Source organism: Conger conger, chromosome 7 (genome assembly GCF_963514075.1).
Source record: "Conger conger chromosome 7, fConCon1.1, whole genome shotgun sequence".
In the NCBI taxonomy this organism is placed as follows: Eukaryota; Metazoa; Chordata; class Actinopteri; order Anguilliformes; family Congridae; genus Conger; species Conger conger.
Window position 1 is genome coordinate 29,773,200 of NC_083766.1, and position 18,631 is coordinate 29,791,830.

Below are 18,631 nucleotides of genomic sequence, written 5' to 3' on the forward strand. Positions count from 1 at the left end.
TAAGTGGATTTAAGTCTCACCAGCAGTGTTGATATGATAAAGCACAATAAATATAAGAAGCCATTGCTTGATGCTGTACTCCTGCAGTGTGTACCCCAATGTAGATCTGTAATGTATTGAGCTGAATTAAGTTGGTTTTGTTTTCTACCAACAAGGACCTGTGCGGTGCCTCAACCTGTGACACTTTGGGGATGGCGGATGTGGGCACCATGTGTGACTCCAAGAGGAGCTGCTCTGTGATTGAGGACGACGGACTTCCCTCTGCGTTCACCACGGCACATGAACTGGGTGAGTCCGCTCGAGTCCAGTCAGGCCAACCACATTTAACCCAAACTTTCTCAACAGTTTACCAATCCAGAAGCCATTATTATATATTTACGAAAAAACATATCAAATTTTTATTCTTGCCTTTATTTATATTTTGTACTTTTCATTCATGAATGTAGCCCAAAGTTCTTTACAGGATGCAGTAAACCTGTGAACCTGAAGCAGATGATGGCCATCTTGCATGCAGCGAAGCGAACTGCAACAATGTGTTCCTTCCTTTACCACAGACCCACACACCGCACTGTCGTAAAAAGTAATTGCTCGGTGTCAGACAGGTTGTGGGAGGGGTGTGCTTTTTGTCTCCCCTCCCCTTCAGTGTCTGTCACTTTGATCATTTGGGATGACATTGGGCTGGAGGTCTGGTTGCCACGAGGCTCTTTTTCTCCAGTGGAGACGGGCCCCATTCATGCCAGGGCCCTGTGACAGTTGCTGTTGAGTGTTTTAGATCATCTGTGAAGAGCTGGGAATAAAGACAGATGGTTCACAACAGATGGAAAAACGCTTACAGATGTGAAAGGGTCCTGCTGAGAAGAATCAGCTTAAAATGCCTTGAGATACCTGGAATCCAAAACAATGGCTTTTAGGGATAAAATATTGAGTATACTGCCCAAACATAATGTACAGATTAATGCATATATTTACTGTGCCTATGGTAACTTAAACTCTTTTTAGGAGTTTAAGTTACCATAGGAAAAGACTCCAAAAAACACATAGCCTAATTGATCGCTAAAAAACATTCATATGTATCTAGGATTTTTGTATCAAAAAGTTTTTTGTACCTGTTTATGTGCAGCTGCAGCCTTAATTAGCTGGAAAAAATCTAACATGCATGCATGTATTAGGCTCCTTCCATTAAGATGTGGGTGCACAAACGTAGGGGGCATGCTGGCTTTATTTCAAACCAATTATTCTGCTTTAATTTTTGAACCATCTGTACTAGTGCTAGCTCACTTCTATATCAGACCAGAGAGAAACTGTAGATGTAGCCTTTCAAAAATGTCAATGAAAGAAATGATTGGGCTTATTAAGTAATTAACAGCATAAGTTGGCATGAAATGTGGAAATAGATTGGCAGTCATTGTGCGCTCTTGCATAATGCAAGGGCACGCAATGACCCCAGCATATAGAGTAGGGGTGTGCTGCATGGCCGGTCTGTTTTTGGGATTTTATCCAAACGTCTGCTTTTAATTATTTAATGTGTGCAATCATTCAATTTTATCTGCTATTCTTCATAATCCATCCAGACTGCGTACATACGGGGCTCCTGGTGAAAATGTTTTCACTGTGATCCGATAGAGGAGTGGACCGGCACTGGTGCACGACAGCTGTTTATAGAGTTAAGCCTGAGTAATTGGTTGGAACACAAACCAGCACACTCTCAGTCCTCCAGGAGTTGTGCACCTCTGGTGCAGGATTTTTTCAACCATATTCCTGAGGAGCCACGGGGTCTGCAAGCTTTTCTTTACACCTCAGAATCAGCAAGCAATTCAGACCCAAGCTATCGGGTGAAATGAGGTGATAGAACTTTGAACTGTGAAAAAGAATTACAGTAACGTTACAAGTTTACATTTTAAGTAAGTTTACATTTTAAAGTACAAAATTGTGAACAGCTGAAATGTAAATAGTTGAATTACTTATGGTGAAACACCCTAACGCATTTAACATTTGTTAGATATGCAGCCTGCTACTTGTTGTTATACAGCTTAACATGTTGTTATCATTATTTATACAGTTCTGACAACCCAGTTAACAGTATTTCACTGTAAAACTAAGAATGTCCTGCAGCTGTCCAGGACCAGGGTTGCTGACCAACGGTCTAATGGGTGTGCTTTCCCTGTTCCAGGGCACGTCTTCAACATGCCACATGACAACGTGAAGGCCTGCGAGGAGGTCTTTGGGAAGATGAAGGACAACCACATGATGTCCCCTACCCTGATACAAATCGACCGCACCAATCCCTGGTCCGCCTGCAGTGCCGCCATCATCACTGACTTTCTGGACAGTGGCCACGGTTAGTAGTCAGTGCTCACAGTACTGACCACCCGCCCATCTCCTGTTTTTCTTTACCTCTTTTTATGCTCTTATGAATCCATAAATGTGGGTCTTTACAAACTCCGTTAATGCAGTCATTTTGTACTGACTTATCAACCAGTGTATCAAAATATGGTTCAAGGGAGTCTTATGCAAATATTCTAAAAACAGTCAGGCAAGTGCACCACATGCACAGGTTTCCAAACCAAATGGGCTTGGAAGTTCTTATTTCTGGATTATTTTAGGAGGGCTCTGGCACTTTTTTGTCAAACTACCAAGGTGTATGGAATAGAGAGCAGGACCAGCAGCGAGACAAATTAAATTCCAGCGAGACTTTGAGTTGAAAGGAAGAAGTTGCTTCTAGTGGAGAATTTCTTATCCCTATAAATGTTTTCTGCACCCAGTTCTGAACAGTAGAAACATAGCTGGAGGCGGAGAACACAATACAGGGACATGCCTGGGGAACTTCAGATGGTCGGAAGGGTGTATCCCATGGGAGCACTTTCTTAGCTAATAGGAAGACGGCACTGGGTATAAGGCATGTTCTTATCCACAGGAGAAATAAGGGGCTTGTTGAGTCCTGACTGAGTAAGAGGCCTTTTGTGGTAGAAGTGCTGTTCGTCCTTCACTGGGATTTCTGATCATGCCAGTGATGCTGATGCGATGCCGGGGACTAATTCCTCACAGCCCCCTTCAGTTGGAATGCAACATAGCTCAAACTGTGAGGGCATTCTGGGCCATTGGGGCATTGCTGTGCGTTGATGTGTTACATCCCCACTGATTCACTCAGCGTTCTGTTATTTTCTCCAAATTCAGAAACTTGTTTTCAGTGCGACGCCATCAATGGCTGGTAGAATTTGTAATAATATTTTGGCTACTGTACAGCCACCATGCCTCTCCTCTTTGTGCCTTGATATAGAAGAGGACATGAACCAGGTCTGCTGGTATTGTCCCCAATCACCCTATTCTCTTGATTCTCATGGGGTGACAACGCACTCTGTTGTGGACAATATTGTGCTAACTCAGGTCTCAGGGCCCTGTTTAACAAAGCCGGTTTATTGAGTTAGCTGGATAACTGCACAGAGTAAAACCTGGAACCATTCCAAATATGGAACGTGGACTGCAGTAAAAAATGTCCTGGGTTTTTACCTGCACTTTATCCATCAATCCTGCAATTGAACTCCGCAGTCCTGATTTGTGAAACAGAGCCCTAAACTCCACTTCACTGGGCTATCTTTATTTATTATCTTTTTCTTTTTGGAATAAGTGAACTGTTCATTTTGCAGTGGCGCAATTTGTAGTAACAGCACAATCAGACAATAATTATGCCTTTTATCGATGATTTCTTTTGTCAGTCTCTTATATTTGACAAATATCTGTACTTAGGAGAGACCCAAGTTAAATATAAATATGCAATGAAAAGCACATTGCACGTTGACGAGACAGATGGTTCTCTTCTTGTGAAAAGGAAAGACATGTGATTGATAGCCCTGCATGTACATTATAATGTCCCAAAATATATTTAGCTCCCTGGAATCACTGCAATCTAGGAGAGTTTGGTGAAATCCTGTCTGCACTTCACATTCTGGGTCTGTTCCAAGTAGGGTGAACCGTGGAGCCTGCCCACAGATGACTGTAATTTGCAGCTCACAGACAAGTTGCTATTTTAAAAGCTGTTGCCCTGACAATTTGTCTGAAATTAGAAGGGTCTGACAACTAGCGGTGGTTTGGGTTTGGCATCTACGTATAGTCACAAATTTCCCATGTGTGTTAAAATAGAAAATCTTCAATTACCATCCTTTCAGGAAATTCGCCAGGACAGAAAAATTACACTGTTAATAAAGATTTGTATAGAAAGCAAATCCCTCTGCTTTGAAAGTCTTCACATTTGAGTGCAGCTAAAAGCTTAAAGTATCCTGCTCCTCTCTCTGTAGTGAAATCAAATAATGTGTTATCAGCTCATGGAACACCTGATTATAAAACTTCAGTTTTTCAGATGTCATGGCAACAAGAAGTTATCCAGGAAGAAGTATTTGGCAAATTAGACTGTAGAGATACACAAAAAAGAGTGAAGGACTTTCTGAAACAAAAATGTTCATTTCCAAAATAATATTGGCAAACATGTATTTTGTACTTCCATTTAATCTACAAGGAGTGGCAGGACATTGGCTTTAATGTTGCGTCAGTCTTGAGATGCAGCCGAAAGTCACAATGACAGTGCCTGTATACTCTCAGGGTCTGACAAGGGTCTCCTATGTGTCTATTGATGCATTGATATGTCTGGGCGGAGCTCAGACAGAATGTCTACACCTTGTACCTCTCGTGATAATTTAACGTAATTTGTCGGTCAGACATTTATTCTTATGATTATTTTCTCAGACACTTAAACCTTTCTAATTGGTAGTTCATCGGCTGAAAGGAATGTTTATTTTTAGCTGATGGCTGGAGTCTAATTTAAGTCATGATAGTTGTTTACTAGCACATTGTTTTTGAAGCAGATGGAGTTATAGCACCCGTTGATTAATGTGTGAATACATTGACATGCTGGCAAAAGCTACAAATGACACATGGTTATGTTAATCTTGCTAAGCCTTGTTTTCTAAAAATACAGAGTAATATGAAAAGACAGTGGACCTAATGTTGTATAGTCAAGGAATGTTTCTTTTGTCTCATTCATACCACAATATATGATACCATCCAAATTGCTCTTTAGTGATAGCTGGTCAGTGCATTTCATAAGTTAAGTGCCATTGTATTGTGCTAGTGGTATAGTTGTATCTTGGTTTAAAACATGTTTTTTTTCACCAACAGTTTTCAAAGCTTTGCTTTTTAACATTTACCAAAACAAATCAATTACTTTTTTTTGTACTTCCAGAAAATTCACAATTCACTGAGAAGCCAGCACAATTGTTTCATATTTCTAGGAACTGCTCATTTCTCTGAAAAGCATCGCTCCACTGTGACCCATGTTGTGTCCGTTCCAGTGGGTATGAAAGGCGAGCAGAGGGGGTGACTTCAGGCAGCACACAAAGGGGTTAACCGCATTGCGCTCGGGCTGCAGTGGTGTTGGACGTCACTGCGTTTTAGGTGATTTTAGCACGTCAGTGTCAGGGATGGTCAACCCTTTCAGAAGTCCTGTGCCATCAAAGGGCTACGAGGTGGAGGGTCACTCCCTCAGTTACTGCCAAGAGGCCCCTCTCCATCTTTGGCCTGCTGCCCTGCACACGTTGCTCTGTACACAGCAGTGTTTGCACTGCCCCTCGTCCTGCACTCCCCTCCCCCAGGGCTGCTGGTGTTTGACGGGAAGGTATTTATGTGGGTGTTCCAAAAAGGCTCAGGCAAAAACAACACGGCTTGCATGAGACATTTCTCATTCTAACATTTAATTAATTGTTTAATTAAAGGGGCAGTGAGGGCAGGGGGTGGGAATGCCATCAATTTATAGTATACAGTTTATTAGCCTGTTTCAAAATCTAAAACGCCTCAATGTGATTACTTATCCAGATAATTGTGGTTGTGCCTTGTTTTGGTTCACAATGTTTTGATTAGGATAGATAAATACAGGAGAATGAAATGGCAGTCAGCTGGAGCTCTGGAGCAAAAGCGGGGAAATGAGGCCAGAAGCCTTTGTGTGAAAACATGTTGTGCTGCAGCAGGAAGGTGTGCTGCATGCTAGCCTCACAGCCCTGAGCCGGCCTCGAAACCCAGAGGTTGCAGCTAGTGTTCCAGAAGTATCTAGTGCTTATGAATGGGCTATGTAGTGCTTATGAAGCAGTTATAAAGCTCTTATGTCGGAGCCTTCAAATAAAGTGTTCCTGTGCATTACATAAAAATGTATTTACTTTTATATATTCCAGTGTTTTTTTTCTAGTTGTTTTGTGGAAAGCTCTTTGAGCGTACAGTATGAGAAGTGCTGTATAAAAAAAACATTGTGAAAATGTTGTGTAGGTTAGATAAGAGCATCTACTCTAAGTGCCTATATACAGTACACACACATATGCTGTATGAGTGTACACAAGCCCTATGTCTGCTGTCCTTGTAGGAGACTGCCTGCTGGATCAGCCCCAGAAGCTCCTGGCCCTGCCGGAGATGCTCCCGGGCACAAGCTACAGCCTGAGCCGGCAGTGTGAGCTGGCATTTGGGGAGGGCTCCAAGCCCTGCCCTTACATGCAGTCCTGCTCCAAGCTGTGGTGCACCGGCAAGGCCCGGGGCCAGCTGGTCTGCCAGACCCGCCACTTCCCCTGGGCCGACGGCACCAGCTGCGGAGACAACATGTTGTGTGTGCGCGGGGTCTGCACCGACAAGCGCAATGCCACCAGGGACAAGGTGAGGGGACCGTGTGCTCCCGTCAGTTCTATGAAAAACCCCATGAAGTGTGAAATACATCACTTTAAATGTAGGTCAGCAATGCATAGCATAGAGTCAAATATTTGTATATTCAAAGTGTATTTCGGATGCAGGATGTGGAAATTACGATATCTAGATGACCGACAACTTGGAAAAGTCACAATTTTTATGATTTGAGTGAAGATTATTATATTCAGTAATCTGATTTAGTTCTCTATTATGGGGGAAAGAAGAAGAGCTGCACATTTGTTTGGGGTGAGGTTCCATACATCTTATTTGCTGTGAGCTGGAATATTATATGTAAAGATTATATGTATATTAAATTAGATTAATTATTCTTAAAATGAGAAGTAGCATTAAATGGTGATTTTCTTGGGTTCCTCTTTAATGTTAAGGTTTAGTTAGAGGATGAGGATGGTTCACATTTTAAGAAATCTACTGACCAGAGTTACCCAGCTTTGATCCTGGAGACCCACAAGGTCTGCTGTCTGCGGTCTTTAATTGAACATGTAAGTAACAATTAGAACCAGCACACCCTCTCCATGACCAGAATTTGGTACCCCTGCTTTTAAATCATGGCAAATGTGGGAGGAAAGACATTGGCAAGTATGGGGTTTCTTATTTTTGCTGTTTAACCATTTCCCAAAGCATTTATGTTGTATTTTATTTGAAGATTTATTGAATAGATTCATATAATCCACAGTGATTTGGGTGTGGGGAACAAAAGTGGGACCACAGGGGTCGAAGTGTCTGAGAGGAAAAATGTGATTGCTATTTAGAAAAAGGAAAAATACACACAGGCAATCAACAGCCCGGGTAAACTGACCACATCAGTAGCTGCCACAAGCAGAGAATCCTGGGAGTGCTCTGTGATCTGGGCCCTGGAGAACCAGGGCAGCCGGCTGCAGAGGAGGCCAGGGTGTGGTTTGGCACATGGGCAGGAAAGGGCAAAAATATGTAGGTGGAATTCCCCATAACCACTGACTGGAAGTCAGCATTTTTCTTTGGAATGGTTAAGGTTATGATTATGGTAGAATTAGCTGGCTGTGCGTCATCTTGTGTCATCGCTGAAGTGTTATCTTATTCTCAAAATGGTGGCGCTATAAGTTGCTTTGCAGGAGGCACAGTATAAAGGTATAAACCATGAAAGAATAAGTGGGCAACCTCTATTACATATCAAATAAATAACATTGAACAAAATAACAAATTTGGGAAGAACTATTCTATAGTTCCCAAACAGTTAAAAAGCTCAAAAAATTAAGCTGGACTCCTGAAATCAAAATGCAAATATTGAAATAGAAATATAATGTTCACCACTGGGTGTTTCTGCATGTCTAGGTGGATGGCCGATGGGGCAAGTGGGGAGCGTTCGGCCCCTGTTCCCGTACCTGCGGAGGGGGCGTGGAGCTGGCCAAGAGGGAGTGCGACAACCCTGTACCAGCTTTTGGCGGGAAGTACTGCCAGGGAGTGCGTGTCAAGTATCGCTCCTGCAACCTGAACGTCTGCCCAGATGCAGGTACGTCTGGCTGTGTGTTTTACAGGGATTAAGGTCTGCTGCCGGGATTTCGAACGATGGTTGTACTGTGTACAACTGTTTGCTGAATTTAAGCCCAAGGTCCCAAGCCAAGGAAACTGATTGCACTCGTATTCTTCTCTGTGGGGGGTTGTCACATTCTGTAATGGATGCTCATGGGTTTCCTGATCCCTGCTTCATGGACCTTGTTAAAAAGCCTATTCTTCACAGTACAGCAAGCAAACAAAGGTAAAAACCTCCATTCAGACTGCTAGGTGCGAAGCTGAATGACCCACAGCCAAATGGGTCTGTGTAAATAGAGAAACGGCAGTAGGCTGGGGACAAAACCTGTCCAGGTAAACAAAAACTGATAAGCTGTACAAATATGTAGGACACGGGCTAAACCAAACATTGCCATTCCTGATCTCCTGCAGGAATTCCGAACCTGTGTTTTTTTTGTTTTGTTTTTAATCCCTAATTATCTCACCACACAGTTAAAAGCTTTCGGGAGGAGCAGTGTGAGGCCTTCAATGGGTTCAACCTCAACACCAACAGGCTCAGCCCATCTGTGGCATGGGTCCCCAAATACTCTGGGGTGTCCCCGAAGGACAAGTGCAAGCTTATCTGCAGAGCCAATGGAACAGGCTACTTCTATGTGCTCGCTCCAAAGGTGAGTTATCATTTCAGTCATTCTGTTTCTTTTACTTTTTTATTTCATCCAGTGGGGTGGTGGAGAACTCACTTCTCTTTTGCCATAGCAACCTGAGAAATCAAAGTGGATGGGAAATGCAAGTGATTATGTAGCCAATCACATGCATGGGATGATTTGCTGGTCAGATGAAGAGAGACGGTTTTAGTGGAAATTTGACCAGGACACTGGGGTTAACCCACCTGCTCTTTGAAAAAGTGCCATGACATGGGATCTTTCATGGCCACAGTGACTCTGGATCTCAGTTTAAGAGACAGCACCTTCTACACAATGCCCCCGATCACTGCCCTGGCATATTGGAAGAGTGCTCCCACCTGTAGTATTGCAGGTTTCCCACACAAGTACTAACCAATCCCAGCTCCACTATAGTGGTTTGACATGGCTGCTGGGTAATAGTACTGCAATATTTTCTCTTCTCTGTTTTGCTGCTTTCCGTACTTAGTATTAAGTATTGATTAATCATTTCTGGGTATGTGCATTGGAGAATGTTCCTCTTTTGTTGTGATAAAAACAGCACATAATATTTGCATGGAGTACTTGAATACAGATATGTGAAAAATGGCAAAAACAAGAGAGAGGGCTGACACAGATGTGTATGTGCTACTGGATTGAGTACAGGGGCAGACACAGCTCTGTGCTTTCTTAGGAGTGTAGAAAGAAGAATGTACTGGAAGGAGTGAGGGGCTTATCTGTCTGAGATACAGGGGTGTGAATTGAGCCAGAGCAGGGACTGCTGAGAAAGAGAAAGAGAGAGAGAGAGGGAGAGGGAGAGAGGGACAGAGACAGAGAGAGAAAGGGCCTTTAATCAAGGCAGGGAGTAAAGTATTAGGCTTGTTTATAATGAGGAATTGATGGGAGAGAGAGTGAGAGATTTCAGTGGTCGCCACCTGGTGTGAGAGAGAAAGAAAGAGAAAGAGAGAGAGGGAAATGGAGAGAGAGAGGTACAGAGAGAGAGGAAGAGCCTTCAATCAATCAAGGCAGGGAGTAAAGTATTAGGCTTGTTTATAATGAGGAATTGATGGGAGAGAGAGTGAGAGATTTCAATGGTCGCCACCTGGTGAGAGAGAGAGGAAGAAAGAGAAAGAGAGAGAGATTGCAGTTGCAGTCAGCCATTTTTATTTTCTTTTTACTTTTATCGTGAAACACACATTTAATCTTTAAGTGATACAATGCATTCTGATAGTGCTAAATTCAATTTTAATAGCTTTTCAACATAGTTTTTTTGCACATATGCTGTAATAAAATACTAAAGCAGTTTAACTGAAGAATTCCTATTGCTGCCATTGGTGTCAGACATGTTTGGTAGCCATAAATGAACACATGTTTCCAGAAGAGATACCAGAACGGACATGCCTCTGGAACAGACACACATTAGATCAACACAGAGACTGTCTGGGGAATGCTGTGTCATTTCTTTGGCATGGCATTGTTATTTAGGAGGGTTGTGCAATTCAAGTAATACACAGTGCTGGCAAGAAAATAAAAGCTTTAGAACATTTCATAAGCCTATCAGGGAAGTTGAGTTCATAACAATGGCTGATCGGCAATTCTCTGAAGACAATGAAGATAATTTAGCTAAAAAACACATGGTGAGTTCTGACACTGTAGCGTGAGGATACCAGCAGTCTGGTCTGGTTTTGACAATGTCACACGTCGTCAAGAGCAACACATTTTTTCCACTGGCCACCCCCATCGCACATGCAGGGACCGTTAATGCTTTGTTCTCATTGGCTGTAGCCAGATAATATTGCGCTTTCACTGGCTGTACCGTGACATCTTTGTCCGGCCTTAGATATAGCAGCCAACTGAAAGGTGACTGCTTTCATCGCCTGCACTTCTGAGAATAGGAGCCTGAAGGGCAACCAAACCTTCTTGGTCAGGATCAGGGATGGGCCACATTTCAAATACATGCATTTATTCACACAAATGTATTCAAATACAAGTATGTAAAATAAGTACAGTATGTGCACGTATTTCATATGGATGCTGCGCACCACTTTTTTATTCTTTATACCTGTACATTATGTCACCTGGAAAGTATGCTACCCCATGATTTTGATTTTAGTTTATGGATACATCTACTGTATTATATTTTGTTTGTTGCAACCCTTGGGTAAAGTTGCTAGCTGGAATTGCTTAATTAAATATCTGGCTGGATTTATTAATTGTATGTAAAAACAAAAGGATATTCTATGAAATAGTCCCTGCTGACGTGAATGTTTCTGTTTCTGGCTGTGGGCAGGTGGTGGACGGGACCCCCTGTACCCCAGACTCCTCCGCTGTCTGCGTCCAGGGGAAGTGCATCAAGGCCGGCTGTGACGGAAAACTGGGCTCCGACAAGAAGTTCAACAAGTGTGGTGTGTGTGGAGGGGACAACCGAAGCTGCAAGAAGGTCTCAGGCCTCTTCACCAAACCACTGTGAGTATCTGTTTCAGACCTTTTTATTGACCCTTCTTCCCCTACTTTATTATATTAAACTTTCCAAAGAAAGGAACTTGATGACGTTGTCATCATGACCAAACTTAGTACCTCCCATTACTCCGTGCCAAAGTCTTGGTGCAGTACAGCATGCCCTGGCTATATCATCACTTGCTGCTGCACCATCCCAATGTTTCTATGAATGTGTTGTGTACAGTGAATAACTATTTAAATCAGATTTCTGTTTGCATTGCAAAGAAAGCATAGCAGCAACATGTTTGTAAAACTGCTAAATATATTCCGACAGCTACTGCTTCACATTTGTTGCAGGAATTAACCCATTTTTACATTTGATGAAATCCTGTAAGCTTCCTTGCGCAGTGCAGCTAGTGAACTTGGCAATTAGAAACTAGAGCTCCTGAGAGCTTCTAGGTGCTCCCTTTTCTACTCTGAGCCAACTGTTGTCATGAATCGCTGTCTTGCTGTTGCCAACCTAGGCACCACTTCCTCAAATCCCTGCTTACTTGTCAATACAGTCAACATCTGAAATCACTACCTCACTGTTGTCTGCACAGTTAACATTTTCTGAAATCCATTGTCTGATTTTTGTCCGATTGAGCAGACACGGCTACAACTTTGTGGTGATGCTCCCCACGGGAGCCACCAATGTGGACGTCCGGCAGCGGGGCTACAAGGGCATGGTCAGCGACGACAACTACCTGGCGGTGAAGAACAGCCAGGGCATGTACCTGCTGAATGGAAACTACGTGGTGTCGGCGGTGGAGAGGGACATCATAGTGCGAGGTAGCCTGCTGAGGTACAGCGGCACCACCACCGCCACCGAGACCCTCCAGTCCTCCATGCCCCTCCAGGAGGCCCTCACCGTGGAGGTGCTCTCCGTGGGCAAGATGACGCCTCCGCGCATCCGCTACTCCTTCTACCTGGCCAAGGAGAAGAAGGAGGACAAGCTCCTGATGAAGGAGGCTCGGACCCACTCTCAGAACAGCGTGCTGGAGGAGGCGGAGAAATTGGAGGTGCAGAAGGCGTCGTTCCGCAGGCCCGTGCTGAAGTGGACGGTGGCCAACTGGGACGAGTGCTCGGTGACCTGCGGGAGCGGGCTGCAGAGGCGGCTCGTGCAGTGCCTGGACTCGCACGGGCAGCCCGCGTCCGACTGCGACGCCGCCCAGAGGCCCAGCGCCGTGAGGTCGTGCGGGGACCCCTGTCCCATGTGGGATGTGGGGGATTGGTCCCCCTGCTCCAAAACCTGCGGGAAAGGTTTCAAACGACGCGTGCTGCGCTGCGCCACCCAGACGGGCCTGCTCTTGCCTCGGGATCACTGCGTCGGCAAACGGAAGCCGCAGGAACTGGACTTCTGCAAATTACCTCCCTGTTAACGATCCCCCCTCCCATAATTTCCAAAAGACACGTTTTATTTTTTGTCAAAATGTATGCAAAAAACTAAACAAACAAGAAAAAACTCATTAACGATCCAGAACTGGGTTTGTTCTGGTGCATCTGCTTGCTACATGGGCCCCTTGAGAGGAAAATATAAAACAGGGTATGGGTGTAACGGTGAAAGAGGTATATGAGAGAGAGGTACAAACTGTGGAGCCAATTGTTTCATTCATATGGAGCTGGTGTTACACAGAGATGATGACCTCTGATCATAACTGTGTAGTAAACACACAGTTTCACACATGCAACACATACACACCTGTTACATGCAAATGTGCCCAATATGCATATGTTTATGGTGTGATTTGTCTGGACTCTTGACAACGACCAAAGTAGAGAACCTAAGTTTAAAAAATAACCAAGAAAGCAGTCATTTGGATTACTGAGGAACTGGCCTTACCTATAAAAGTAACATTTATATATAATTATAAATATTCAATATATTTTTCAATATTCCAAGATAGATTTCAGATATATCTACCACTGCCACTGGCATACACACCTATGCATTTTAAACATATATTTTAGAACATAGAAATATATTTTTATTTACACTATGTTTTTATAATTACAGTGGCATGATAAAATCACAACAGCAAAAGCAATAATAACTGATATATTTGGCAAGGTTGACGCAGTATGTTCAATTATTGTGAAATACGATCCTTGCTGTATATTTAAATATTGAATATTTATTTACTTTAATATCAAATATTAATGCCCATTAATGAATAAACTGTGTGTTTCATATGTTTGAATATTTCCACTTAACTGAAATAATTCTGAAAAAACTGTGAAGTTTTATCTGCAAATGTTTCTAAATAGGGAATTCTTAGGGTTTGGACAAGATTCAAATAATAGTTTTGGGTGGTAGCCTAAGGTGTTTAATAGTGTAAATTGCTATAATCTTTTTGTATGTCAAAGACATACTCAAGGATATATAATAGTAATAATAGTATTGTCATATTTGGTGCCATCATTCCAAATTCGGTTATATTACAAAATGTGAAAAGCCAATGCCGTTTAGGATATTCTGGCATAGACAAGTACTCAATAGGTGAAACTCATTCAGTTGCTGTGGCAAATCAATTGGACCTGCTATGAACCCTGAAATACACTCTTTTGATTATGCATTACTGGAACTACACATCATGAGGCCTACATAACATTGTCAGAAGCATGACATAGAACCTCTCATAATGAGTAATGACAGATTCATGACAGCGTATTACAGCTTATGAACACTATAATAACACTGTCATAAATCATAGTTGTGATTTTGAAACAGTTGTTTTAAATGTTTTGTTAAATTCACTGTGGTCTTAATGCCATTGGTCTAAGTTAATGGCACGGGTTATGTCTTGCTTAGGTTTATGTTATGTAGGCTTCATGACAAATACATAGTTCACTAAGAGTCATGAAAAAATGATAAAAAATGATAAAGTAACTAAATAAACAGTAATCTCAGCAAAACTCTTCAGTAGAACTACCTGCAGACTGGTCTTAAATTCCCCCCCAAAAATTCCAAAGATAAAATTCTGATACGAAACAGAAACATGGTAAACACCTTGTTTTCCCTTCATCAGCCGAGGGAGGAGAACGGTGTCATCTCTATTTCATGGTGACCCAGGCTAGATTGTATCCTCCGGCATTTTGCAATATTATCCTGAACGTGAGCGTAGAGCATGTCCAATAAAGGAGTGGGCTGTGCTCAATATCTCACTTACTGCAGGAAAAGGAAAATCATTTTGGGAATAACAACTTAAAAAAATAAACTGACTGACATGCCACAATATTTTAATAAATGAAATGTAGCCAGTATTATGGATCATCCACTTTCCTGCATTCCCAAATCCTGCTGTACATTTTCTATGTACTCTTTTAATTTTGGAGACAAATTCTAATACATGATTCATCCTAGACTGTTTGTGTATATTGTAGGGTAATACTCTCCTACCTGTAAGACCCAAAATGGTATGGTATACACATAATAAAATACCCAGATGTAATGTTGTTCTGCAATGTGAATTGGGTCCCCTATATACTTCAAATGAACATGCAACTTGGTTCAAATTATGTAATGAATGATAAGTAATGTGCAGATAACATGGCAAATTTAGGAAGGACAGGAAAGTGGTTCCTTGGTAGTCTGCTCATCATCATCCTCAACCTGCTTTCGGAAAATGATAGCATTTCCGGCTTGCATTTGTGCCCCTGGTTACATTAATGACATACCATTTGTATGTTCAATTTCTGGAGACAAGGCAAAGCTGTTCACTTGTTCCTGAGATCATTTTGGGGTATTCAGATTTTCCGAATAGTCCTCTTCTCATCCCAAGCCAGCAGTGCAGCTGCTAATATCACGCCCTGTCTGGTACAGTTGCCATTAGTATATAATTTATTATGATTAAATAAATAAACGTGGCAAAAGGCATGATTTTTGTTTGTTTGTAATGCTGTGCATGTGTGATCTATTTCGACCCCCCCCACATTGTATCTGTCGAGTTGTTTTGTAACGATGAAAAACTCTGTAATCAGCTACACTTGTCTTTGCTTTGGTTCGGAGGGACCACATCTTCCATCTAAAAGATGGTTCCTGTATTACTTGGAATTTTATTGTTTTCTTTTGCACATTGTACAGCAAGAGAATGACTTGCTACGCACTGGCTGCATTGTATACTGTGTATACACCCATTGGCCAGTGCACAAATAAATAATGTAAATATCTTCCTATTTTTATTATTTTGCTATCACATCTGTTAATTGTTCTTTGTCTTCAAGGTATTTATTCCAAATAAAAGTCATTTAGAATGTTTTTCTTTCAGTCCCTTTCACTTCTTTTGCAGCGCACCCAATGTGCAAAATGTCCATTGTTAATTGGACTCTCACAGCATGTTTAGTGTTCTCACAGATGTAAATATAATTATTTGTGCTTTGATTTTCCACAGGTTAAAAAACTAATGTTTCCTCTATGCATTATTAACCTTCGGGGAGCAGGGGCAGCCAGGGAAACATAACAATGAGGTCCATTCTGTGATACGATACCAAAAGAGCTGCAATGTCACTAATCCTCCATCACCATGGAAATGATAACACACTATACGTTAAGTACCTCTGATCTGTGCCAGGGCAGCACCAGATTTTCAAACGTTCATCCTCCCGTCCCTCATGGCATGGTCCTTGGGCTCCTCTCCTGTAACCTGAAACTTTGACTAGACACAGAATATTTGCAAGACAAATGACATTTTAAAAGAAATCATTTACTTGATTTCTGTGACAGGAAATAGGTGCTGTACAAAGCTTGGACGAGCTACAACAGAAAATTGGAAACTATTCACTAGTGGCAAGTATAACATCTGGAGGCCTGCAGATACCTCCATATATGGAAGTTTGAGTTTTTAGACTGAAGTATATTTAGTAACAATGGAGGAGATAAAACTCTTGATTGCAGGCATTATAATAGATTTGGAGATTATATGAAGGTTATTTCAGATGCATTACAAACTGACCATTACAAAAACAAACAAACAAAAAAATAAACTGTCTACAGTAATAGCAAGCAGAAGAAAATATTTTCTCTTCAGTTTTATTAAGTTAAGTTTTATTTTTCTATTGTTATTTCCAGTTGAAAAACAGGAAAAAATAACTGCTTCATTGGCTTCAGGAAACTGCTAATGAAATGAAATATGCATGCATTTAATGTTGTTTCTATTGTTGAATCAGAAGCAGTACTGCAGATTGAGATGCAGAGTGTCTAGGGTTGCCTCTTAAAAGTGGGAATGTGAGTACTGAGGGATGGGCCAGGATGAGAGATAGAAAGAGGAGTGTTGCTCTGTTATTACTCTCTGTCCTGGGTTTTGAAGCAGCTGGATTTAGAAAAGACCTTGATAAAATAATAGATAAAGCTGATTTATAATGACCTTGTTACTCCTGCATTGTCCATACATTTTTCCATAAGATAAAATCCTAAAAGATCCCCCCATCTATGACTTCTGGAATGGTGTCAGACCAGGGTGAAGCATGCAGCTGTTTTGGGAGTAACCCGTTAGACCAGACACAGTAACTTGCCTGGACTTCCAGCACTAGACATATGGTCTGGACCTGTGGTCCTCCCCCTCCCCTCCCTTCCCCCTACCCCGGGCACTGAACTTCTGACCTCCCTCTACACAAAGCCAGAGGGGTTTAACATGTATTTGGTGCTCCAGGTCCACTAATCTCTTCACTGATGCCTTGGTGTACATGGGTGGGAATGGTACGAGATCAGCTCATCAGCTGCCCATTAATTTCCATTGAGACCACATGGAGCTTTCTGCTGACATAAGCATCCCATCTTTCCTGGAACAACAGCCACCCAGCTGACCACATTGTGCCTGGTGATCCACTCCTATTGTAAAGGGGGAGCATGTGCACCTCTCCCAATTTTGTGTGACTCACTGTCCTGATGAGGGGGGAGTCTGGCAAAGGCTGACAAAGGTCTGTTGAATTTGGGTGGAGTACCCCACTAGTCCAGCCACTATTCATAATTCCTCTTGTTACTCACACACACAGATCATGGGATGTGAGATTTGGAGCCGGATTCTGCTAGAGGAGACTGTTGCCAGTTGATGACAGGATGGAATGGAGAGAGGAGGTCTTCTGAGACAAAGGAAAATCAGACCTCACCATTATGGTCCTTGTGTTTCCTGTTTAAACTAACTGACCCATAAATCAATTTCTGGCCCACATTCTGCTCCTTATTTTCCCTATTTCAGAGAGGGAGATGAAGGGAGACAAAGGAAAGGTGAGGAGGAACTTCACCATGTCATATTGAAGTGCAGTAAGCAGTTAAAACTATCTGAGAGTGATTAGCATTGAGTGGCCAGAATTCCCTCTTCCAAATACTGGCACACTTCCTGGCTCGCAGATGGTGGTTATGTGACAAATGAATCACAAATGTTCAGATTGGAAGAAAAGAGAAATAATCTGACCAAGCAAAACTAATAAGAATAAAGAGTGCCAAGATGTGGCTACCACAATTGCTGAAAATATCTGCAATGTGGAGTGTGTACAGTATTGCAACATCTAATTCTGTCTTGTCATATAAAGCCAATTATAAATCATCGACGACTCTGGATTTAAGGGGTATGTGCGTTATAGGGGGTGAAAAACTCATTTAGAATGTCCTAGTAGTGCCCACAGTAATTGAGATATGTAGTGTAATTATGGATAATACTCAGATTATCTATGAAGTTTCACTCCGAGATCACATGCTAGCATTCTAGGACATATCACAGTATTGCTATCATTGTATTAAAGGACATCATTTGTTTTTTTTTAGGAAGCAGGGTTATAAACGAGCAGAGAAACTGAATACAGTGATGACCTAGATAAATGTACGGGAATTTGCAGAGAGCCAGAACAGGAATTTAGAGTTAAATTTCCACAGCCACAAGATAACAGTGCTCCCACTGTAAAATGGTGGTCATACATCCTCTGAAATGTATCCACCCCTTGGTGCGATGAGGTTACAGTTGGCTTTATTTGTCTGGAAAAATGCCGGGGTCATTTAAAAAGACAGTTAATTTTTGTTAGAAAAACATTTGCCCCAGTCACCAGACACATGCATGCTTCACCAAAAGGGCACCCCAGTTGCGATATCTCACGATCTTAGTTCTTAAGTCCTATACCTTCCTTTTGGTGATGAGCATGTGATCAGATAATTACTCCCTGATGCCCTGGGGGTCTTCGTGGGGTCTCATTCTTCACCAGACAGAGGTCGACAGAGCAGTCTGGGTGACCCTTTAACAGAACATCCCACGCATTGACAAAGACAGGGAAAAAACCTTTAAGCC

The 18,631-nt window shown here is 42.1% G+C and overlaps 1 protein-coding gene across 1 annotated transcript in view; it reads left to right on the forward strand.

The window, feature by feature from the left end:
• The window catches only part of LOC133132674 (A disintegrin and metalloproteinase with thrombospondin motifs 15-like), a 25,799-nt gene extending 10,184 nt beyond the window's left edge, over positions 1–15,615 (forward strand). Inside the window, exons 2-8 of the mRNA XM_061248307.1 lie at positions 156–288; positions 2,171–2,338; positions 6,401–6,684; positions 8,044–8,221; positions 8,713–8,888; positions 11,170–11,345; positions 11,968–15,615. Of these exons, the coding sequence (XP_061104291.1) occupies positions 156–288; positions 2,171–2,338; positions 6,401–6,684; positions 8,044–8,221; positions 8,713–8,888; positions 11,170–11,345; positions 11,968–12,739 (1,887 nt within the window). The 3' untranslated portion in view covers positions 12,740–15,615. The remainder of the gene's footprint in view (positions 1–155; positions 289–2,170; positions 2,339–6,400; positions 6,685–8,043; positions 8,222–8,712; positions 8,889–11,169; positions 11,346–11,967) is intronic.
• The last annotated feature ends 3,016 nt before the right edge of the window (positions 15,616–18,631 follow it).